General features: G+C 40.1%; 1 protein-coding gene across 1 annotated transcript in view; it reads left to right on the forward strand.

The window, feature by feature from the left end:
- Positions 1-1,852: 1,852 nt before the first annotated feature.
- LY75 (lymphocyte antigen 75) overlaps positions 1,853-25,132 on the forward strand; it is a 43,117-nt gene continuing 19,837 nt past the window's right edge. The window contains exons 1-18 of the mRNA XM_082284951.1: positions 1,853-2,011; positions 4,234-4,608; positions 5,497-5,670; positions 5,923-6,087; positions 6,659-6,769; positions 8,418-8,558; positions 10,123-10,311; positions 10,991-11,148; positions 12,015-12,125; positions 13,343-13,431; positions 13,783-13,955; positions 14,134-14,330; positions 15,691-15,833; positions 21,429-21,510; positions 22,091-22,162; positions 23,576-23,699; positions 24,548-24,583; positions 24,846-25,021. Coding sequence (XP_082141077.1) covers positions 1,930-2,011; positions 4,234-4,608; positions 5,497-5,670; positions 5,923-6,087; positions 6,659-6,769; positions 8,418-8,558; positions 10,123-10,311; positions 10,991-11,148; positions 12,015-12,125; positions 13,343-13,431; positions 13,783-13,955; positions 14,134-14,330; positions 15,691-15,833; positions 21,429-21,510; positions 22,091-22,162; positions 23,576-23,699; positions 24,548-24,583; positions 24,846-25,021 — 2,598 coding nt within the window. The 5' untranslated portion in view covers positions 1,853-1,929. The remainder of the gene's footprint in view (positions 2,012-4,233; positions 4,609-5,496; positions 5,671-5,922; positions 6,088-6,658; positions 6,770-8,417; positions 8,559-10,122; positions 10,312-10,990; positions 11,149-12,014; positions 12,126-13,342; positions 13,432-13,782; positions 13,956-14,133; positions 14,331-15,690; positions 15,834-21,428; positions 21,511-22,090; positions 22,163-23,575; positions 23,700-24,547; positions 24,584-24,845; positions 25,022-25,132) is intronic.

Raw genomic sequence — 25,132 nt, forward strand, 5'->3', positions numbered from 1 at the left:
GGTAGCACAGCTTTGATTTTGCTACATTACAGACTTCCCTCTTCCTGAACCTGATTTCTGATTTTTCAAATAGCTCCTGCCTTGGCAGCAATGTGTTGCTCTGTGGTTTCCAGCAGGAGAGAACATTTGTTAACTTGCAGGTGCCTGTTTTTGTTCACTGCATTTCCACTCAATTGCCAGCCTGGCATACCCTCAAATCCTGTGTCCCCAGGTGCACACATTCCTACATAATCGGCACACTGGAAGCATATAAAACAGACTGCGCATTGCATTTTCCATCTTTATGTAAATCCAGTATTTCTTTCCATGAACAGTGGCTCTTCCAACTCTAATCAAAACAGATTTTCCTAGAAAAAAAAAGCTTTTTCTTTTTGTGACTGTTATGATCCAGTTTTAAGGTTCTTAGAAATTCCTCTGCCCGAATTACGGTGCAAACGAGACCATATGCCAGTGACAATAGTAAGGGTTTTATTTGATGATAAAAATATGAGAGAGAGAGAGAGAAAAAAAGAAAGAAGTAGAAAATAGATGGGGGGGACAGAAAGAGTGACAGGGACAGAATAAGGAAAATATCACCACTCCGTGGATCACAGCAATGTTCCATTGATCCTCTGCAGCTAATCTTCTTAGCATTAAAGATCCCTCGCAAAAAGCATAGAATCCCATGGGTTTATATACCCTCGAGCCAGGTAGCAATGTCCGGGCTTGTCCCCCTGGGGTGGGGTCAGTCTCTCACGGCAGACTCTGGGTCTGTTGCACCACGTGCAGCCCTGTGGGGCTGAGCCTCAAACGTGAAAGTCTCATGGATGTGCCCTGTGGGGCTGGGGGTTCCACAGCTGGGCCAGTTTGTGTAATCAGAGGATGGGTGTTTATTGCCTCTCACCAGAGGTTGCACCATGCACCCAAAACCTCCTCTTCCACCCTCAGCTGGAGGGAGTCTGTGTAAACCTGGCTTCTGTCAGCTGTGCTCTCCCCCCACCCCAAACTCAGTGCAGCTGGTGATTTTGGCCTTTTGTAGATGCATACCTTTCCCTCAGCCTGAGGTGACTGAAAAATAGATTTCCCTTTATCTAATCAGCAGTTTGACTTTCCGTTCAAAGTCCCAGCCTTCAGAGAGGCTTCTTCGGCTGCAGCTTCTTTCTCATGAACAAAACTCTCAATGTTTGAGGCATGAACTATTTTCAGTCTCTGACAGTGACTTTGCAAATCCTTTTCAAACAGCTGGAGCTTGAAGTATACAGCCTTGTCCAGGTAAGCATCGAATCACCCAGCATGCAGCTATAAACTTGATTATATTTCACATAGTTTCCATCAGTTTTCCCTTGTTCCTCTTTTCCTCCTTCAGGCCAGCTGGTTCTCGCCATGTACGTGTTTTTACTTTTGGTTTCTGTAACTTCCTGTAGCCACCCTCAAAATTTTCTCAGCAACAGTTACTCGAACTGCGCAGTGCCATCCCCTCCTCCCACATCCCCGGCAAGGACGGGTCAGACAATCGCAAATTTAGCAGCCGCTGCCTCGGGGGTGGCACGTGGTCCCGCGGCCAGAGGCCATCGAGGATCACAGCGTGACGTGTATTATTTGTACCAGTTTAGATATTTTACTTCAGTGTGTTTGTTAATTTTAGGTTATTCTATTCACCTTTTGCCCTTTCTTCACTTCTAGCACCTACACTTTCCTTTTTATTAATCATCTTCACGCTCACGTTTTCGCTCGCGACTTCACTTCCCCCGCCACAGCCCCGCTGCCGCCGGGCCGGCCCCGCCTCGCCCCAAGCTCGGGGGCCGCTTTCCTCCTGGCAACAGGTGACGCGCGGCGGGGCGGCCAATGGGGCGGCGCCGGCGGAGTCGCAGCCGGCGGCGGGCGCGGTGCTCGGGCACAGCGAGCCCGGCAGCGCGGCCGCTCCGCGCAGCCTGCGCGCCGCGGGGAACGATGGCGGGCGCCGGGCGCTGCCTGCGCGCCTGCGGCCTCGCCTGGCTCCTGCTGTGCTGCGCGGCCCGCCGGGACCCTGCAGGTAAGCCGGGTGCCCGCCGGGCGAAGGGGGAGGTGGGGCGCGGGTGCGCGGCGGGTCCTTGAGCGCCCCGGCGGGCGCCTGGGCGGGTGAGGGGGCGCCCTGACGGGCCTTCCGCCCCGGCGGCTCCTTCGGTTGCTGCGCTCGGTAGTAAAGTCCAGCTGCGTGGAAACAACCTGGGAAACTTAAAAGGAGGAGTGAAGAAGGCAGGAAAAAGCCCCGGACCTCCCTCCCGAACCGTGCGCTTCGCCTGGGGCGTCGCGAAAGCCGCCGCTGCACCGCCGCCCGCGGCTGCCACGTTCCCGCTGCCCGCGGTGCCGAGGCCGCCCTAGGCCGGGCCGCGGCCTTTGGCCTGACAGCTCGGGGAGAGGAATCACCCGAGCCCGGGCAGTTCCCGGTAGCGCGTCCCGCCCTCGCTGTTATCCGCTGCTTTATGAGCAGTGAGACAGCCAAGGAGGCTTGCCCTGTCCGACAGGAAGCAGGTGGAAAAGTTTCACGTTGAGGAAATTCTTGTAAGCCAAAGCCACTAGCATGGTCAGAGCTGCTGGGAAACAAGTTGAGCTCTTCACTAAGTTGCACGTCAGTTTTTTTTTAATATCCTATAATAGTAACAGGCTCAGGTTGGTAGCTAAAGATGTCACTGAAACTTCATGGCCAGAGCATTGAACTGGAATAATTATTAATAAATTGCTGCACAGAGAAGTTTGGTGAGACAACATCAGCAGGTTTTCCAGGGAAATTTTAAAAAGTGATTTTCCACTTGATATCAGCATGAAAGTTGTGGACGAAGAAGTGAAAGAAGACCTGAGAAGTGGCTGAAAACTTGTTACAAGAAATAAAAAAGAGGAAGAAAAGTCATGAGGGAAGAATAAAAAGAAAAAGCAGATAGAGTGCTGAAAAAGCACCGGGTTGAAGTATACCACAAAAGCAGGTTTGGTTGTTAAAATGTCTTAGTTAATAGGATGAAATAGACAGTTGGTTCAAGCGTGCTACTTAGAAAAAGTCACTGTAATAGGTGGCTGACTCACAGATTCTTCTTCACGGTGTGATCAGCTAGGTACTATTTAAATATTGTTTGGCACTTACAGAGTGGAAAATTCATGGGTATACTGGGAATTAGTGGTAAAATTCACCACATAACATCACTGAATATTTTCCTTCCTGTTCAGCCAAACCTATTAGTAAGTCATAACAGAAAAATACAGTAGGAATGTGATTGACAGTGCATTACTATTAAATACAAAATACTACTCAGCAGATTCCTTATTTAAGCAGCAGAATAATAGCCTTGTGGGCCTGGGACAGCCAAGGTCCGTTTCAGCCTGATTAGTGAAAGTTCTGTACTGTGGAGCCATCTTTATTTTGGCATAGTAAGAGTTTTAGGGCATTTTTTCATGGTTCACTCAACCTACTGCTGCTTGTCAGAAGTGTTCTTATACTGGCAGAGGTGTTAGCTTGCATTAGTAGGGTGATTCATATGTTTTTTACATGGTATGCTGTGCTTTATCTACTTCCATTTTTCTCTTTAATCACAAACTACGCCAGAACTGAAAACGAAACTCATCACAACTGAAAATGAAACTAGGGTCCCTATAAAATATTTTAAATTATATTCCTAATCTGTTATGTGCTGTCTTCGGTGGGATACTCATTCTAAAACTCTCTCCTCAAAGCAGTACCAGTTAACTTATTAATACTGCAGTTGCACCCACAAACTGGTTCACGTGTAAACCTCTCATGCTGTGTACTATGTATTATACACAGTTTTAAAAAAAGTGCTTACTAAGTGAAGATTATTATTAATTATGTTTTATGGGGTCTGTTGTCTTTGTTGTTGTGTTTGTTATTGTGTTTGCAGATAAGCACGAAGATAAGATTCTTTACCAAGTAAGCTTGCAAATTAATCAGGGCTGATGCAATCAGTATATGTTAACTATAGAGGAAGAATGCTCATCACTAGAATTGGATTTAGAAGTCTCACTTTGTCTCTCCTCATTTTATAAAGACTTTGAAAGAGATCTTTTCCCCCAGAAGTTACTCACTAAAGAGCAGAAAAATGCACTGAATGTGGTTTCTGCGAAAGAGGTGGTTTAACATACGAACAGCACTTGTGGTACTTTTCTGAAAGCATTTCTCAGAATGTGATTACCCTTTTAAAAATGAGCTTCCTGTGAAAATGATACTGTATCATAGCCATGTGTGGATATTTGTTTCTTCTTATACAGGCAATGATGCTTTTACCATTCGCCATGACAAACAGAACAAGTGCATACAAGTTAAAAACTCGCTGATAGTGATAGATGACTGCAGGGACACAAGCGAAGCTTTATGGAAATGGGTGTCCCAGAATCGCCTCTTTCACTTGGGGTCCAAGCAGTGCCTGGGACTTGATATATTCACCAAATCACTGTCTCGCCTGAAAATGGTTGATTGTAACTCAGAGTTAATGCTGTGGTGGCGGTGTGCTGATGCTTCCATCGTTGGTGCATCTCAGTACAAAGTGACTATCAAGAATAACTATGTGACTGCAAGCATAAATGCAACAGACCAGTGGAAAAGCAACAATTCCTCGAGTGATATATGTCGGTATCCATACCATGGTAAGTAGGTTTGCACAGGGGTTTGGAGATTCTTTATTTGTTAAGGGCTTTTTGAGTATGTCTGCACTAATAAGTTCTTAAAATTAGTTATGTGAAAAGACTGATGAGTAAAGCAATAGAATGTTGTGCTGTAGAGAGACACTGATACTCAAATATGAAACTTCAAAGGTTATTAATAAAAAATAGCACAACTGCAGAAGCTGTGTTACTGAGTGGCTTTCTTAGCAGGTTTAAATCCCCCCTGCCCTCATATTTCAGTGCAAACCTATTTAATTGTGAAATACCAGCCACTTTGTATCAGAACTGACACTGTCCTCACCATGGTGGGAATTTTCCTGTTAGCAGGGCTTGAGGATGTTTTCTTTGCTGGTAGGCTATACAGTCAGATTCAGAGCGTGCTGCCAGCTCACAGCCTGCTGGACTGTGAGCTGTGGTATAGTAGTGTGTGCCATGGAAGCCAGTCTTGTCTGAAATCTCATGCTTGCTGGAAGAAGTGGTGAAAATGTGCTTCACCTTTTCCCTCTTCTGTATGTGTTGATTGTTAAAGTCCTTGTTATAAAGGGCTCTGTGCAAACCACCTGGATTTCAATAGGACGATGAATTATCTGTAACTTACCAGGATGGGGGAGACAAGTTTCTGCTGTTTCTCAGAAGAAAAAGTACAGAAAAATATTTCTCTTTATGTAATTTTTTTTCAGTTCTGGCATTGCTGTATATTATCTGTAACAAGAAGATAATGGTATTTTAAGACCACAAGTGTGATTTGCATGCTCTTAGGTTAAGTATGCCTGTGATGAGCAGTAACACTGATTTACTGTCATTTCCACCTATAAGGAAAGGGAGATGTATTTAACTTCTTTATTTTACTTCTTTTTTTTTTTTCTGCAGAGGTTTATACCAAAGATGGCAACTCTTACGGTAAACCCTGTGAGTTCCCCTTTCTGTATAACAAGGTGTGGCATCATGCCTGCATTCAGGATGAAACACATACGGGTGGGAAATGGTGTGCCACTTCTGAAGATTATTCTCGCGATGGAAAATGGGGAATCTGCTTACAGCCAGGCACGTTGAGTTTCTAAATAGATGTCTTCAAAGCATTCTGTCCCTTCTCTTATGTACATCTCCACCTTTGTGTGTCTGTTCAGCTGTGTAAAAGCTTTTCTGTTGCAGTGTTGACTTATTCTGCAAGTATTTGTGATGACCAATATAAAAATCAATAGACCTTCAGTATTATATTCAAATTTTTTCTTTTGAAACTTTCATGATGTTTCTGTATAGTTGTAGTTAAAAGTACCTTCTGCTTCCTTCAAACAGAGGATGGGTGTCATGATATCTGGGAACGTGATCCAGGGTCTGAAAATTGCTACCAGTTTAATACACAGTCTGCTCTTTCTTGGAAAGAAGCTTATATTTCATGTCAAAGGCAAGGAGGAGATTTACTTAGTATCCAAAATGCATCTGAATTAAGTTACATACAAGGTAGGTGTAATTATTCATATATGAATGTTGGGAAATCTTTATAAAGTGGAGGCAGCAGTTCAGTTTCTGTCCTAAATCTCTGGGTAAAACTTGATTATACTTTAAATATTTTGGCTTTCATTTGTATAGCAAAACTAAGGTGCTAATCTCATTTTAGGGAGTTATTTAAATTTATCTGTATGATTTCATTATAGAAGTTAGATGTTCATATTGTTAATGAGGAATGTCCCCAAAATCTCAAATACATGCCAGAGTGGCAGTTGGTGTTTTAGCAGCATTTTACTCTCTTGTTATGATATTGTCCTCACTGATATTCAGTCTTGACCGGAGAAGTTATCCAAGTGCCTTTGGGACTATAAAACCAAAGGAGAAATATCTGAAGACATTGGGAGGGAAGGCTTGTGTGGATGAATTCCTCCTCAGTTCAAGAAAGTTTGCGTGTCCAATTATAATAGCAGTCTTTCTTTCCTGAAATGCATGCCATTTCAGATGGCATTTTTAATTTAAAGGAGACCAATAAAGGATGAGCATTTTATATTAATTGTTTTCTTTAAAAAAAAAATGTCTCTAGGCAAGGATGACATTGCTGAGATCTTCTGGATTGGCTTAAATCAACTGGATGTTTCTGGCGGTTGGCAGTGGTCAGATCACAAACCTTTGAATTTTCTCAACTGGCATCCAGGTACTGATATTTCTAGTGATACTGAAAATATTCACAATAGTAACTAGTATTACTTTTTTTTCCATCTCATTCCATTTTCAGAAGCATCTTTTCCTCCTAGCCAGCAAATCTTTCTGTTCTCATTTTATATTTATGACTGATTAGGTTAATAAGTCTCTGAAAAGATAAAACCTAAATAGTATTTTTGAAGTCCATTTTAGTAAAGTATCCACAGCTTTCCTAGCTGCTAAATTTCTCCTTCCCCCGACAGAATGGCACTGATTTCCCTCAAATATTGTGGTTGTTTATGTATGTGCAAGGACACATGTTACTTAGAAACTTAACTTGGGTTTTTAAAGTTCAAGGCTGCTTAAATTTGTTTCAAGGTGAGGATGAAAGAAGTATAAAACCTTTGAAAAACCTTTTTTAATTACTCCAAAGATGCTAAGTAGGATTGGTTAGACTGTTTGGAATTTTCGGGATGAATTTGTAATGTTTGCACAAATCTGTAATGAGTCTATGTGTATTTGGGAATCCCAGGGTAACAGTCATCAGGAATACTGAAGCTAGTATTCTGTCATTTAAGCTGAATTTGAGCTTTTTAAAGTGGAATTCTCTTTTTTTCCTTTAGTTTATAGAGTAGTACTGCAACAGGAATTCTGTGAAAAGTTGAGAAGTGGTTTCTGTTACTTCTTCGATAGCTTTACTAAGAAATTTCTGTGGGACTTTCTAAACGTGCTCTGTCTTTTGGAAAGGTTAAGAACTTTGCTGCTTGTACTATTGACTGCACCTTCTTCTGGAATTGTGATCACTCTGTAGGACTGTAATGCAGAGCTAGAGGCCAGACTCTCCTGAGTTACAGTGGCATAATTTATTCTGCAGTCATGGCAGACATGTCTACCCCTCTTGTGGAAATACTTACTGGTGATTTACAGGAATTTTGATACCTGCAAGTTTTGCCCATTACTTTTCCTTTCACTTTACCCTTCTGAAAAGAGCCTGGCCCTGTCCCGCTGCTCTCTTTCAGATCTACCCTGAGCCTTTTTTCTGTGAGCCTGAACAAACCCAGTACAGGGGGAGTGGGGGTGCTCTGTGTAGCCCACAGCCTGGGTTTGCATTGAGGCTCAAAGAAAAAGAAAGTCAAAAAGTTTTATTAGAAAGGGAACCTGAAGACTGCAAAAAAGAGTTAATCTCTTTGCTGTTTCAAATCTGGAGCCTTGTCTAAGGTTTCTGTTAAGGTAAGGGTTGTGGTTAGCATGGAGAGAAAGTGCAGAACTGTGTTTGGAGTGAGAGTGGAAAGGGACTGCCAAAGGAAGCTGAGGGCTGCAAAAATGGTTCTCCCCTGAGATATTTCTAGTCTGGGAAAGTGCTTGGCCAAGGGTTTGTTGTATTGTAAATAGAACATTCCTCCTGGTTCTATGATTAAACATTGGAAAAGAAGTCAAGATTCCTTGATTCTGAAACTTTCTCTCTTAGAAAAAACATTCTGTGGGACCTGTGGTAGGGCAGCCGCCCTCAGTTGATGCAAATTATCTTCTTCAGATAAAAGGTGGCATGCTATCTGAAGAGTGTTATTCTTGTATTGAAAACCAGTAGTAAAAAGAAGCAGTCACTTCCTTCACTGTTTGATAACTTGTGCTGTTATGTTTTTATTTGTTCCTGACTATAGATATGCAGAGTTTATCTCCACTGGATGGGACAAGTTGTGTGGTGATGAATGCTGCTTCTGGTCAGTGGCAGAGTTACCACTGTGGGACTCAACTTCCATATACTTGCAAGAAGTCACTCAATGAAGTTCCAAGCATTCCAGGTAGGACAGTTTTCATTTTTGAGTTCTATATGTTAATATGAGTGTAATGTTCACTTATGGAGTCTTTCTTTTCCCTCCCAAGCCTTTTTAGGCATCTCTGCCAAAACGTTTTCACAACAGCTTTGGATTTTTTAGCAGAGCAGAAGCAAGCTCTGTTTCTTCAGTGTCAAGATGATGCATCACAAACAGTTTTCATTTTTTGCAGCTTTCTCATTCACACATAAAGCATTTTGCAGCAGTCCTGCCCTTTTCATCACATTTTCCTCCATGGCTTGTGCCTTCTTTCATGTATTACTGGAAGTCTGGAACTGGCAGTTGCACCCCAAACCTTTCTATCTTTGCTTTAAGCCTGTTTCTCTCACTCTTTGTGTGTATTGACATGAAATGGGACTTACCTAGGTGTTGGATCAAACTCTGTTGAACTCAAATATAAGTAATTAAATAACCTTACTGTCATTTGAAACCAGGCCCAGCACTAGAATTCAGAGTGCAAGAGTTGGTAGCTTGCTCAGTGTGTAATCTTTACTGGATCCATAACACTCACAGAAGATAATAAATCACTTATCCTGACCTACACACATACACAGAGTCCTCCAGTGTTTACAGTGTCCGGCTGTGACATATAACTGCTTCCATGCTTTTGGCCATTTATCTACACCTGGATGTCCAGCCCTTCCTATATCCATGACCTGTTCTTCTGTATGTGCTTTGGCCTCACCCAGTTCCCAGGGTCCAGCTTGCAGGGCTCTCCTGCAAAAACTTCTACTGAATGGTTATTGCCCTCAAATGACAGGGAGGACTGGAGCACAAGGGGTGTGGAGTGTCTCTGACTGAGGCATGTTCTCTCCAGCTCCCCCTGGAGAGGTGTGTGCATTTGAGGAAAAAATCAGAATCAGTTTAAATTTAACTGAACTGGTTCAAATTTTGCAGTGATACCCTGAAAGCTGGTTTTCAGTTAACAATTCTTGTCTGTTCTCTGGCTTCTCAGTGGGGTGAGTTATTACCAGTATATAGAGTTTTATTCATTAAAAACCAAAATTCCTGTGGTTGAAGGATTTTGTGGTGTGTTTTGAACCAGAAAGGCTATTAGTATATACCTTTTCAGCATCCATTAAAACTAGTTAGAATTCTTGAATATCTTGAGAAGAAAAAAAATATTTAAAACAAGCATTTGTTGAGTTGTGTGATTCCTTCCTGTAATGAATTAACTTGATTTTTCTTCAGTTGCTTTTGAAATCTTGCTTCCAATTGCTTCTGAACCTCTCACTTACACTAAGATTAGCTTAATGTAATGCAGTCCTGCTTTTTAGTTTCACTCCCACTAACTTCTTTCTCCTTCTACCTGCTTCATGGCCCCAAAATATTATGAGTTCTCCTAATGCTACATTGAAGTCTATTTGCTTGACTAAGCTGTGACCCTTTCTTACATGAGTTCTGAAGAGATGTGAACATGTTCTGATTGCTGAATTCTGGCTGTTTCAAGGTGCTGCTGAATTTAAAACCAACCCCTTGCACTAGCCAATGTAAAACAAAAGTCTCTAATTCCATTTCTCTTCATTATTAGTGTTTTGGAGACACTTGGATACTCTCTGTGATCCGGGCTGGGTCCCCCATGACGGCTTTTGCTACATGCTGATAAACAACGAGGCACCTTGGGGTAGGGCAGAGGAGTTGTGCAAAGCAAATAAGAGTAACCTCATCAGCATTCACTCATTAGCAGATGTTGAACTGGTTGTTACAAAGCTTCATAATGGTGAGTTGGGGTAGTTGTAAAGGTCAAGCACCAAGTGCTGCACACCATAAATTAAAAACTGCTTTCCATGTTCTAGCATACAATTGTCATAACCTCTAGCTTTTAAGTGTGGGTGTTAATGCTGAGCTTATACTCAGGCTGGTGCTGAATGTTTCTGTGCAGATCCAGGCCCTCTGGATCTGGTTCAATCTATTAATTTATTTGTTTACCACAGTAACCTACTTCTAGTTTTTTTAATACTTTGTGCTTAATTTTCTCATTCAAAGAGAACAGTAGATAGCTGGGTCACCATTTTGAGTGACTGAACTAGTAAATAGTGTCAGTAATGTTTAGTTTTATGTCTTTGCCTACACTTTAAATTTGGTTGAGGGTTTTTTTGCTGGTGTGTTCGTTATTTCTGTTTGTTTGTGGTTGGGTTTTTTTCCTGTTTGCTCCTTCTCTGTGAAGCTTTCTCATAGTCATGAACATAAGTTAAGGAACAAGATAAGAAACCTATGTTACAGTTGTCTCAAATACCCTTTCTCACTGTAAGAAAAATAATGTCGCTGTACTGCTGCACAGTATTTTTCACTGCTGCACAGTATAATGATGAAAAAAAATTTTGCTGATAACACATTTCTTTCCTATTAGTTTGACTATTATATTGAAACGACAATGTTGTCCTAATTTTAAATTACAGATGCTGAAGAGGAAATGTGGATGGGTCTCAGGAATGATGATGTGCCAGCCTTGTTCAAATGGTCAGATCGCTCACCTGTGGTTTTTACATACTGGGATCAGAATGAACCAAAAGTTCCCTTTAACAGCACTCCTAACTGTGTGTCTTATTCAGGCAAGGTAGGAATACAGTGTTGAGTTTGGTTGGTGGTGTGGTTTTTTTCATCACAGTAGGGGCAACATCAGTATGTGGGAAAGTCAAGAAGGGGGATGAAGCAGATAGCTGATCTTATTTCTGGAATAATCTTTAAAATACATTTTTCTGCAAGTAGATTTCTTAGAACTTGGTAGCTATGTACTGCAAAGAATGGCAGAAATTACTATTAGCTCTGAGACTGCCACATTGTTGGCCAGACAGCTGGCCTTGTCACTCTGTACTTTGGGTTACTGTATTCTTCCATGTCTCTGGCAGAAAGGTAGGAAGGAAGGAAAATCTGGGTTCAGTCACCTTGTAGACCAATTTGGGTCACCCAGTCTGAAGATGGAATGTTCTAAAAAGGGTGTCGGTGTAGGAAGGGGGTCACTAGGAGTGGGAAGCAAGCTGTATCCCATGTATCCCATCCTGCTGATGCATTAGAAAAGTGGAGCACCCATTTGCCTGCTGTGTGATCAGCCTGGCACTGGAGCTTGTGCTCAGCTCCCCTGACTTGTCTCTGAGCTGCTTCCACATTAAGCTGAGCACACTTCCTGCCTGCTGACAGCCTGCTGACCCATTCCTTTCTTGATCTAAGGGAGTTGGCACCACCCTGGCATTTTCTTTTCCTTTTTGGATGTGATCCAGAATCTTCCCATCTCCATGTGTGTCAGCTTTCTCTCTCTCTTCCAAACATGTTCTTGTGCATATAACCCAGGGCATCCCACCCCAATATCAGTGTTAGAGGTGTTCTGGCTTTCTCCTCTATGGAAACAGCCCCTGCAAACATGGAAATTGAGAGATTGTTAGAATGTATAATACTTTTTTTTTTTTTCTCCTTTCATTCTCGCAGCTGGGACAGTGGAGAGTCAAATCCTGTGAAGAGAAATTTAAATATGTTTGCAAGAAAAAAGGAGAGATTTTGAATGAAACAAAATCAGACAAAAGTTGCTTATTGGAAGAGGTAATAGGAAGCCTGTATTTCTTTTATTGTCATTTGGTTCAGAAACCTGCTTAAAATCACTTACTTCCTCTACTTCCATTTCTTTCTTGTCCATTCAGTAAAATCTGTGAATTTATACAGCATAAACCAAATTTCAGGTTCTCCTAAGCAGGCTCTGGATGTATTATCAGTCTGTTTATTGATGAAAGTAGTATCAACTTGGACCCAGGAGACGTTGTGTTTTATTTATTTATTTAAAAGAAGTTGATTTTAGTAGAATTGTTACAGATAACACCATTTATTCAGTCATTTTTACTTAAATTATGTTTTAAAATTTAGGATAAGCACTTTGCAACATAAAGATATGCAGAGATTGTTAACTGAGATTATGTTTGTTACGCTTCATTGGCTCTCATTTTTGTTCTGTGACTTGAATGGGGGGGGTTGGTTTTTTGTTTAGGTTTTTTATACAGTATGATGTGTTACAGCATAAATAAAGCTTAAAAAGAAGTCTTTTGTCTTTTGAACAACTTAGGATGGTATTGCTAGCTACTTCAGAGTTACTTGGTTCAGTTTTGTGTCACATATTGCTTGCAACAGGAAAGATGTTTACCCCTTATCTTTCTTTCTGCACAACCTTGGGATATTCTTTTCTCTGTCTTTTCATAGACTTCAGCATGTGGAATTACAGCTTTCTCTGCTGTTCAGATTCCAGTGGCATTGTTAGGTTAGAAAAGAGTTAACACATTAATGTTCCTTGAAATCTCAGTGTAAATATGGGGAGAATTATTTGAGTAATAGAGAAATTTTGTAAGTTCACACATTTTCAGTATCAAGTATTTTTCTCAGAAGTAAAGAAACATTAGCATATGCTTTCCTTGTATTCTTCTGTTTGAATCCTGGCGTTGGTGGAATAGCATGAAAACTCCTATTGTTTGGATAGGACTGGGCTGTTGCCCTTGTGTTTCTCTCTGTAAATGCACGTAGTGGTCAGAAGACTGTGCCCAGGCGAGCTAAAACAGTGGTGTATTTTATTCCTGTGGCTGCATTATTTTTTACAACTGTGAATCTGAGAGTTGATGATAGTGGACCTTGTATGTGACACAGTGCATTTCTTTCTGGTATATGCTGTGCCAGCTTGTGGGCACCAGCCAGTGTTGGCAATGATTTCTTTTCTCCCGTAGGTAATGCCTAAGTTAAGTTATTTTGCATAAATGTGGTTTTTGTTCTCTAACCAGGGATGGGAGAGACATGGAAACTACTGTTACAGGATTGATAAAATGGAGGTTTCATTTGGAGCCCAGTGCAATCTTACAGTGATGAACAGGTAAAGCACACTTGTAATTTATGAGCAGGTTTAACAGCACAATCCTGGAGATAAAACCAGAGATTAAAACCTCTGTATGCCAGCTAGTGGTTTATAAAGACAAAGCAGAGAGAGAATTGCTTTTGCCAAGAACTAGCAAGCCGTGTTTTCCACGGCGTGAGAATGGTAAACCTACAATGTGAAACCTTCTTCGAAGTACGAAAATTCCCAGCCTGCTGACCCCATGTTGAATATGGGACTGCCTGGATGACTGCCTGAACTGACTCATGTAGTAATATCCCTGGTTTTAAAATTGTCTCAGTAGTTTGATATCTTTCAAATATTGACTCTGATTAATCTGTGAATTTTCAGATTTGAGCAAGAATTTATAAACAGTCTAATTAGAAAACACACCAAAGTTGAAGAAAAGTACTTCTGGACCGGTTTGCAGGATATTAGCCAGTCAGGAATATATTCCTGGGGTACAGTGAATGGGGAAAAACCTGAAGCTGTGACATACACTAACTGGAATTCCATGCAACCAGGTAAATTTGAAAACTAAAAAACACATAAAAATACTGTCCTTTTACATTGAGCAAGCATTGGAGTACCATGTTACAGAACTCCAAGCATGAAATAAAGTAGTAATTCACAAGTATGTCAGGTTTTCTTTTGAAAACCAGCCAATAGTTCTAAATATGTTTTTGGTGGCTTTAATTTCAGAGTTTTCAGGAGGATGTGTGGCCATGTCCAGTGGAAATTCTCTTGGAAAGTGGGAAACTAAGGATTGTAAAACCACTAAAGCATTTTCTGTCTGCAAAAAATATATTGGGCAGCCCAAGGAGCCAGAAGTGCTCCCAAAGCCAACTGATCCCTGTCCCCCTGGGTGGCACAATGGATCTGGCCTTGCCTGCTACAAGGTAAAATGTTATTCCTGTTTGATGTTAATTGCTCATTACTGTCTTGGAGGAAGTGAACGATCAGCCATTTTGTGGGCAGAGCTGTTCTGGAGGGCACTTTAATGGTGCTCCTCACCAGGAAAGGGAATTGGTGTTGATTCAGATTGACTGCCTGCAGATATTGTCACACATCATCATCTGCCATTCCTGGAAGGTGCATTGTGCCTCTTTGTGGGCAGCTGAGTGGGGCAACAGCACTGGCCCTGTGCTGCTGCCTCAGGAGCCTGATGCTGTCAGAGGGTGCTGTGCTTGTGTCCTCCCTGCTGCCCTCTGGCATGCACAGACACCTGCACAGGGAAGGAAAGTGCTTTGCATCACTTTCCTTTGTCCTTTTCCTTTCTGTACTCTTAGAGTATAGATAGGAGAGGTGTGATATTCTCTGGTTTGAATATGGATATGAAAAACCATTCAGCCTCAGTTGTATTTTACTGTTTTGAAGTAAACAGTGGAAGCAAGCAGCTGTGCTGTTTAGCTGGAATGGCTTGAACAAATTGGTATTTAGAAATGCAGGTTTTTCCCCTCTTTTAGAAATTAAATCAAGTTAAAACTGAGGCTGTTCATTGGATTATTGATTCATCATTTTTGGACTCGGTGTCTGCAATGAGCTGTTTCTTGTAAACAGCTCATGTAGCAAAGTGGGGAAACCCAGCCTGAGTAACATGGGTGTGGGCAAGCATGCCGAAGGGATAGGTCTGTGCTGCTGTGCAGCATAGCTGTCCCATAGTTGATGGACATGACAGCTGGCCCTGGCAGATTCTCCACAACTGTTGATGACCAAATGCAGCATGTCCGTGCAGAGAGATCAAGCTGATGGGAATTGTCTTGGACTGAAACCAGGGGGATCAAGTGGATGTGGTAGCTGAGATGTATGAGCCAAACTTGCACCTCTGATGCATACAGGTAGCCAAGGGTGTGCCAAAGAACTTTCTTCACCAGCAGCAGTCAAACAAGCCCAGTTTCAGTGAACATTAGGCTCTGTAGTTCCCCATAAATTTGGATGAACAACATCCCTTTAAGCTTATAACTTGACTTGCAGTTATGGAATGAGCTGGCTGGTGGTTTCTAAAATCTTTCTGGTAAAGAAAAACAGGGAAAGTCTGTCATGTGGAATATGTTGTGTTTGAACAAATTTTGTCAGCTAAACTTCAGAGTCTGGCTATTGTCAAACAAACTGAAAGAAAAATTGTTAAAAGGTCAAGTTCTCTCCCTGTGGAAATACCAGTTATTAAATCTCAGGTGACCATATTTTAGTAGAACAAGAGTGTTTTAAAAACACTGCCACGTGTGTCATTTTCTGCCCTGACATTTGGCTGTTGTGAAGTTCTTCCACAGTGAAAGAGTGCTGCGAACCAGGACCTGGGAAGAGGCAGAAAGGTTCTGTGAAGCCCTTGGAGGCCATCTGCCTAGTTTTAGCCAGTCAGAAGAAATCAAAGCACTTCATTCTATCCTGAGAAAAATGATCAGGTAACAAACTAGCCGTGTTCTAAGATTTTGATTCTGCAGTGGATCGCAAATGCTGCTGCTGACCCCAAATGGCAAATACGAGATAGTGTGTGACAACTGTGTTTCCCACAGAACAGCTAGATGTGGCATTTGAACTGCCTTGCTGGAAAATGTCAAGGGAGTACAGCTTGGGCAAATACTTCACATTGCTAGAGGCAGCACAGGAAGAGAAATTTATGTAATGGAAGATGCTGAAAGCAAATCTAAGTCTGTTGTTACAATACGTTTTTTCTTCGCTGTGTTGAACTTTGGCACAGCTAGATGGTAAATGTACCTATTCTTTACTGGTACATTCTTTAGAGATGAGTTATCATTTCAGTTTTTCAGATATGCCTCATTTTTATTCACGAAATGCTTCCTGACTAAACTGGGTGCTAACTTCTAAAAATGTGAATAATGTAGTGTCCAGCAATCTGGTTGGCACAGATCCTATTTGGCATAGTTGCACTAACACTATGTGGGCATTAGATGGGTGTGCTGAGTTTTCTGGTATCAACAGATTAAATGCTAAATAATTTATGAGTTTAAACCTTTATTTTTAATCAGATGAGCTGTCACTGCAAAGCTTTATTAGGCATTGGTGTGATGTCAGATCCTTGTGTAATATGTTTTTTTGATTGACAGTCTGTTTTTTCAGAACTTTTGCCTGCTTAAACTCAAATGCTGCCAGTTACGTGATCTAAATTTTTTCATCAACAAACGAAATCAGGATTATTTCAGAAGCTGCCAGCATACAACACTGTGATTAAATTTTAAAACCTGATGACTGAAGAGGTGCCTTCTTGAGAAACCAGTGAACTTTTTTTAGAAGTGCACAAGTCATGAAAATTACTCAGTGTTTATGTTAATAAGAGGCAAAACCAAACTTGTATGCTCTATATATAGATAGTTTAGCTTGTGTAAAAGCCACTTGTGATTCCTTCGCTAAACTGGCTGAAGTCCCAAAATAAAATCAGTGCACAAATTATTTCTAGCTGTATTAAATGGTTTTGCAGTTATGAATTTTGTTTTAATGCACCTAATTGACTATGAAATGTGAATAGAGAAGCAACATTTTATTTTCCTACTAGTACTTGGAACTGCTTTTCAGCTTGCAGACTGTCTGAGGTATTAATTATATTTTCTGTTAGGAATTTAAAGGTGGACACTTCTGTCTCTCCAGGGAGTCAGTTGACACACAATGCTCATGCATTTCCCATAGTTCAGAAATTTTGAACTTAGTCTGAAAGTAGTTAAGTGTCAGTATTTCAGTATTATTCCAGCAGAACTTAAAATGAGGGGCAATATATTGAGCCCGGTATAAGTTGACTCTGCAGTCAGTGTTGCAGTAACTGCTCATATCAAATACAACTGAAAACAGTATTTTCATCTGGGCTAACCCCTTTTTCAGCACTTCAGAACATTCTGAACTGAAATACTACATAGTTGATATTGCCTGAGGTATTTTAAATAATGTTTGTTTGTTTAGATAACATGATGAATTGTTGAAGATAGTTATGCTTTTAAATTACTCAGAGGTGTTGATTACATAAAATATTTTGGAGGTCAAATGTCAAGGGTAGTTTATCTGAAAATCAAGCTCATTTGAGATAGGAGATAGGAAACCATGTGAATTATTTCACTGGGAGAAATCATGCTAAGGTGGTATTAGATGTGATTAGCTGCTGGAGTGTGCTGGCATGCAGTTTGTTCTTGTTCCCTGTATTTACTCAGTGCAAAGTCTGGCCTAAAGCATTCATTCAGTGCATTCATTTCGTCCTGGGGAAGGAGCCACACCTCAACTCTCTTGGTTTCGGGTTTTTTCCCCTTGCACAGTTCTCTGGTGACTCATTGAGAATTGTTTTTAAATGTTAGCAAGAGTCATTTTGGTTCACCAGGAAAAGGGCAGCTTGCCTAGTCCATTCTGTTCTTTACTCAGATTCCACCTTAGAGTCAAATAAGAGCCAAAATTGCTCCAGCCAAGACAGGCTATTGCCATTGGAAAGGAAAATAAAATTTGCCTGCCAACCTTCTTTCTCCTGTCTGGAAGAAATAGGAGATAACCTCTTTTGACTTTAAGGGACATGATACAGGCAGAACAGATCCGGTTCAGTTACTTTCATTCTTTTTGGACTGTGTTTGTGAGCATTCTGCAGCTTATAGCTGGCAGCAGTGCTGAGCACAGGGAGAGAAATAGCTTTGACTGGTTAGAAGTAGCATTTCAGTGCGGACACCTTACTGGAAAGAAATCCAGGTTGCCTTATATATCAACAGCTCTGCTGCTATAATTGTTCTGAATCTAGAAAGCCTTACAAACACTTGAGTTTGAAAGAAAAAAGTCACCTTAACATAATGGCCAAAACAGCAATAAAGCTGAGATGCAAGTTGTAGTAATTGAATTAATTCAGCTTCTCTTTTCTTCCACTCAAGAGCAGGTAATTAGCAGGGTGTGATTTAGCTAGTGCAGTAGCCTGTTAGTGGAAGCAGAACAGGGTGGCCAGATGGGCTTCATGCAGAGTTTTAGGCCAGCACTGCCTAAGATTAAATAGTGCCTTAAACTGTACCATTAAGGGGTTGGTCCAGATGTGTACCTTGCCTCTTGTAAAGAACTAGGTTGACCTACAAGCAATCCCAAAAACTTCACTTAGGCTCTTCATCTTGTGTTGGAGCTGACATAAAGGACACAGAAAATAATTTTCTATTTTGGCAGTTAGAATATGATTAGAAAAATTGCGGGTTTATAGTCCCTTTGCAATCTGAACTGTATTTATTTGCTCCTGTAGTACTTTGACTTTTATGAATGTTTAGTTCTATGTGAAAGAATCTAGCAGGGATTGCTAGAGATTTAGGTCTTTCAGTGTCAATCAGTGTGGAGTCCATTGTAAAGCCCAAATTGCATGTATGTTTTAGTTTAAAACTCAGGATACTTCAGGTTTTTATAGGCAGTTCCAGGAGTGTAGCTCAAAGGACACCCTGTCACTGAAAAATCCATTTTGATATCAGTCCACAGGCTGAATTTTAAATGCTTTGCAATGAGGAGACAGATACTTGAAGAACAAGCAAATTCCTTGCTGCAAGCTGAATTGCAATAGAGAGTTTTAATTCATCTTTGTCTTAAATAGTTGGTGGAATTCTTTCCTGTGATGAGATGACAGTATAATTTCAGAGGGTTATCAGAACGCTTTACTGAAGCTTAAAAGTACTGTCAAGTGTAGTGTAGCAGTTACTAAATTACTCATGGTCATGTCTGAACAATTCCAAAGGAAGCAAAAGAGGCACATTAATGTGTGAGAGCCCAGTCAGCTGAAAACATTGTTCTGTTTGCAGGCTAGTAATTGTAAATTGGGAGATAAGCTGGAGAAATTCTTGACGTGGCACACTTTTTGTTTTCAATTTATTTATTATATAAAAGCCAAATACAAATTGAAAGAGTTTGAAAATTTGCTCTAGAGCGGTTGCTCAGGTAACTACTGCAAATCCTTTAGAAACTAGTGTCTCAAATGTTCTTTTTAGTAGATATTCCTGTGTGGTGATCAACTGCTTAAACTGCACTAAGTCTGTAGGTTACAGTTAGGAGGGGATGTCTGCTTCCTAATTGGAGGAACAGCCACAGAAAAATAAAGTCCTAAAGGCAAATAGCCAAAAGTCATTTAGCTGCTTGACAGATGTGAATGTTTGGCTCACAGTTTTCCCTCTGCAGTGATATGTGGCATTTAGGCTCTTTAAAGGCTTCTTAGTTGTATGATTAAAAGGATTCATCAGTATGATAAAATCATACTAGAGTTATCACACTTCTCACCAATGTCAGAAAATTATTACTGGAGTTGAGAACAAAGAACAAAAAAATTAGATCTGTTGATGACTGATACTTTTCTTCCTAAAAGGAACTTCACCAAATAAAATACTGTTGCCCTTCCTGGATTTCACGTAGTTAGCTCACATACCCTGGGCTAAGCTGTTTCTTGGTGCTGCACCACCAGTATTTTCAGACTGTTCAGAATCTTTATGGTGATCTGTGTGGAAAGCTAGTGGCACAGTTATATCAAAGACTTCCTTAATATTGCCCTGGGGTTTCATAACATTGCTTATGTGGGTGAGCTTGAGTCTGAGTCCGTCCCTCTGGGTAATAAGGTAATTTTCATAAATTTTCTAAGTTCTGACTTCAGATCTCTAAGTTTGTCAGCACTACCTTCTGGCGAACCTTTTACAGACTCTGACCTCTGCTGGTCAGATGTCTCTGTCCAATTTTGAACTTAAATTTATTTCTGAGTCGTGGTTCCTTCAGATGTGATGTCCTTTTTGCTCAAATCACTCCTCTTCTTGTGGATTTAGTCTCCTAAAATATTAAAAAGAATAATTATATCCTTTCCCTCTCTTTCTTTGGGAAGACTAGACAAGAAAATCCTCAATCCTTATTAAGAGCCTAAACTCCTAATTTCTTCAAATGTCAGGTGTTCTTTCTCTGTATTTGGTGCATCATGATGGGGTAGTGCTCCTGATACAGTTCTACAGGAGCCCTGTACTGTGGCATCAATGCTTTACTATCGCCGTCAGACCACCTTGAGGAGAGTGCCTTTTCCACAGCTCTTTTGCAGTTGGGTTTCATGTAGTCTGTGATTTTATAGAAAACTCATGGTCTTTCTCCCCTCTGCTGCTTCCAGCTGATACTGTCATTCAGAGAAGCGTCTATTGACTTTCTTGGGCAGAGTAGCGGATTGGAGTGCAATATCATAAGGTTCAGTACCCCACACAAATGTGAATCTTTGAGAACTTGCAGTACAAAACTAACCTTGCAGTTGGACTAGCACCTTTAACTTTTTTATAGCATCTTTATATTCATCAGCAAAAGAGTATGGTATAGGTTCTTACTGCAGATTTGAGTATTTACATTGTAAACCTGTTTTTTTCAGGTAATTTTGTATCTTAGAACACGAGTGAAATTTTAGATTTAAGTGTCTGCTGCTTTTGAAAAATGAGGAAGCAAAGTCTAGGAAAACACCCAGTTCTGATTGGACTAAAATTTCTGTTGCTGCTTGTTCATGCAACCATTGAAGTCAGTGTTGTTAGGTGCTCATTTATGTCTACATCTCATTTATGAAGGTGCGTAATTGAAATACGGTTTTGCCCAGGTTTAGTGTGTTTATATCACTGACAAAGTTAAGGGAAACATGCCAGTTCTTTGAATAGAAGCTTTTGTGTGGTTTGAGGAAGAGTGTATTTGAGCTGATGATATTTGAGAGATAGCCCGAGGTGGACAAGAGAAAGGGAACCAAACCATATAAACACTGTGTGTGATCCTGGAAGAAAAGTGTAGAAAAGAGACCATTATATCAAGTGACAACTGATGAAGTGGTGATGCAGCCCACAAAGGAATTACCTGTTTTAGTTAGGTTTTTTTTCTGTACAGAAGAGGTCCTAGCCCTTACGTCTGTTTTCTCTTTGAACTGCTACAACTTGCAGTAGTAGAGCCTTGGTTTTGCTGCTTGGTCTTAAGTAATGCCATGCCATAGGTCAGTCTTCCTATTAAATGAGCTGAATCATATGCTTGGTGTAAGATTGTATCTTGTTTATTTACAGCAATGACAGATGGGTCTGGATTGGAATGAATAAGAGGAGTCCTGATTCTTTGGGAACCTGGCAATGGAGTGATAACAAACCTGTAAGTTAACTTTTAACCAGGAAATGTCATGTACTGATTTGTTTCAACTAGGACTGAATTGAAAGTAAATTGATAAATATTTTAATTAAAGTATGTCAGGTCTTTCAACAGATTAATAATTTAGAAGAAGACTGTGCACTTAAGAGCTGCCATCCAAGCAGATTTCCAATTAAAAACATATCTTTAATAAGGTTATCCTGATTTCCATCTCCATTATATTAAGATAATTTCACAGAAATATAGTACTAAACATCCAAGAGCTAGTGGAGAGAACAAGGTGTCTTCATGCCACAACAGAAGGGAGGGTTTATCCGTTCACTTCCTTGTTATGTCAGACTTTTCCAAAAAATATCTTCTTCACTGTAATTGTTTCATTTGGCTGAGATTGGGAGCTCTCCCCTTCTCCTTCCTGCCCCCCCAAGCAGATATGGAGACTCAAAACTGAAGGAGTAGCTGTCATTCAAGACACAGTTTAATAGTAATAAACATAATGGGATTCCAGGTTTGAGTGGTTGTCTCTTGGGATTGCCTCAGCGAAGTGTCAAGTGCTGATTCTTTCACCCTGTCCATCATCCTGTAGGTAACCAGTGTTGTTATGCCACTTGACTATCTGGAAGATGAGTATGATACAAGAGACTGTGCTGCATTAAAGGTTAGTTTCAAGGTTTTTAATAATGTGTGTTTTTACTTGGAAGTACTTGGAAAAAATACTTTTTCTAGTTGTATACTGAATTTAGGTTTAGATGTTTTCTTAGTATAGTGAAAAAGCTGTAGTGTTCCCTTTATCAATCTACACTTATTACAAACTTTCCCTTAATCAAGTATTTTTTTATGAGCCAAGTGCTGTGCTAATGATAACCTTTCATAGGACTTCTTTTGAACCTTTTTAACTACAAAATATTTTAGTCACAGTGCTATTCTGTATTGTATAATGCCATACTATGGATCTCTTGTATATTACACATAATTCTGAAGGATGTGTCATGGAGTCTAAAACAAAAAAGCACAGAGAGCCCTACCTAACTTTTAAAATCTGTATTAGCTTTTCTTAACTGCACATTAAAAAAAAGTTTGAAACCTGAAAAAGGGAAATGCAGTAGCCAGGATAGAGCATATGTTTGTGTTTATTGTGTGTATTTCCTTGTTTACTTGTGAAATAGACTGTACATGCTGTGTTGGTTTCTAATTTCAAATGTCAGACCTCAGCTTGATTCCTGATTAAGCTCTTCAGTACTTAATTTAGTCTTGATGGCATGAGTTTTAAAATAGCCTTTAATTTTTCTGAAGTATCATCTGACTTTTTGCTTGATCATTCCAGTACCTGCCATCCCTTTTAACCTAAATAGAACCACCTCTGCTTTTAGGATTTACTGGGGGAAAGGATAATTGCATCCCTGTGCTTCTGTTCACAGCCATTTCCCTCATTCGCTTCTCCTGTGTTCATGACCCCAGACTGAGAAGCTGGTCAGCATTGGGCCCCTAAAATTTTAGACAAAGGAGAGCACTTCGAAGGGAATGCTGTGAACATAGTAACTTTACTACTTGACAGTTACAGATATGTTCCTTCACTAAATGATAAAAAATTCTCCTTACTGGAGAGACCAGCAAGAGTGAAGTCAGTTCTTCAAGCTTGATTGTAAAAAAAAAAAAAAAAATCTTAAGTAAGAAAGATTGTTTCTGCGTCAGTTCAGATGGTTTCTTCTTTTCAGCAGAAATGAGAATCATTTCAGGGGAACAAGTTGCTTGTGTAGATAATAAACATTGATGAGAACCTGTGCACTACAAAAACCCTAAGAAACATTATTGCTAGAAAAGACTTTTAAGACATTTGTATGTAGACTGACCTTAAGCCCTTTACGTAATTGCTTCACAGCGTTAGCTAACATGGAGAGTTATAGTTGAAGTTACAGCTTTATCTGCTCTTTTGTTTGCAAAATAAATTGTATGACTAACAACACAGTAAAATACACTGACTTTGCCAAAGTATCTTTTTAATACAGTTTAATTTTACATTTCAAAGGCCTATGCTGTACTAACTCAGTTCTCTGTTTCTACTTGTATACAGACCTCACAGTTTTCACGGAGATCATTTTGGAGATTTTATTTCCATGAAGGCAGAGACCTGGAATTTTATTTCAGGCCTTTTGATTGTGAAGCTAAACTTGAATGGGTCTGCCAGATAACAAAAGGTAAACTGCAGTTACATCCATTTATTTATATGAAAAGTTTAATACAATGAGTTGTAATTATTGCCCCATAAAAGAAACTTTGGAAACAATATTTTATTGCTTCCTCTCTGAACTGCTAGGAGTATAGTACATGAAATGTCTTACTGGTGTCACATACAAACAGATGTACACTTAGAATATTCAAAACTAGATCAGAAAATGACCCTGAGGAGGATGCAGTATCACTGTTTCCATATTCTTTCTAGTCCCCTGAAGTGAGAAGTGGTTTTTTGTAAGGTGATATAAGCCACTGAGTTGCAGCATTTGTGGACTTTACTTAATCTTTCTTAGTGATATTTGTTACTAAATCAGCAGATATCTTGGGTGTACATTTTGCTTCAACCTTAGGTGAGCTAGCCTTGTTCTGGTAAAACTGGTGTACCAGCTTCTCATTGTAGTGAGAAAGAGGAGCGGGAGTACAAAAGAATGGCGTGGCACATGTGCACAGATTGAGGTTTTTCATGCGGTATGAAATGTAATCCAGTAGACTTTTACATTTCGGTTGTTCATTAAAAGGTATTTCAGGGGATAAAACTTTCTTGTTGGTGTGAGATACTGATAGATATACTACTTTGATGCTTGAGAGATAAAAGAACCACAGATGTGTAAGGTGGAGGTATGCAGTACTTCCATTAATTTCATATCATCTCATTTTAAACTATTAAACCTGTGTATGATTTCATTCTCCTTTTTTTTTTTTCCATCACGAATACTGAGAAGTATGAGTACTAACCATCAATTCTATTATTGATGGCCACAGTCTTGTTAGAGGGTGAAATCGGTGACTTCTCCTTTTTTCCTCTGGACAGGTAGCACTCCAAAGATACCAGAGTGGTATATACCAGGTAATTGGACTTCTTTTGTATTTTTCCACTATGTATATAGGGTTGTTTATATTCAGTATCTTTCCTTAGTTTTGTTACATTGCTACTGCAATACCTGTTTGATACCAGGAAAGGTTATGACTGATTTGATTTTGAGAGAGTTCAAAATGCAGAGTGTTGACTCTTCCCAGTGTCAAATTGAGATTTCTTAATACATTCAGAAAAAGAAAGGATTTGTTTTTCAGACTTTATTTCTTACTCATGTGGTGTTTCTTCTGTGTAGATGAAATTGGAATTCATGGAGCCCCGCTTGTTGTTGATGGAGCAGAGCTATGGTTTGTACCAGATAAAAACCTGAGCTACCAGGAAGCTATTTTCTACTGTCAAAAAAATGATAGTGATTTAGCCTCTGTGGAGTCTTACCCAAAACTCAGGACAATACTATCTCAAATAGAAAAGGTAAGGGGGTGTAATCTGTTTTCACAGTTACTTTTCATTGCAGGGAAATTTACTTGCCAAATTTTCCAATATAAGAAAATGTTAATTCTTAATTTTTTTTTTTCCCTGTTG

The sequence above is a fragment of the Coloeus monedula genome, assembly GCF_965178545.1.
Source record: "Coloeus monedula genome assembly, chromosome: 7".
NCBI classification, from domain to species: domain Eukaryota; kingdom Metazoa; phylum Chordata; class Aves; order Passeriformes; family Corvidae; genus Coloeus; species Coloeus monedula.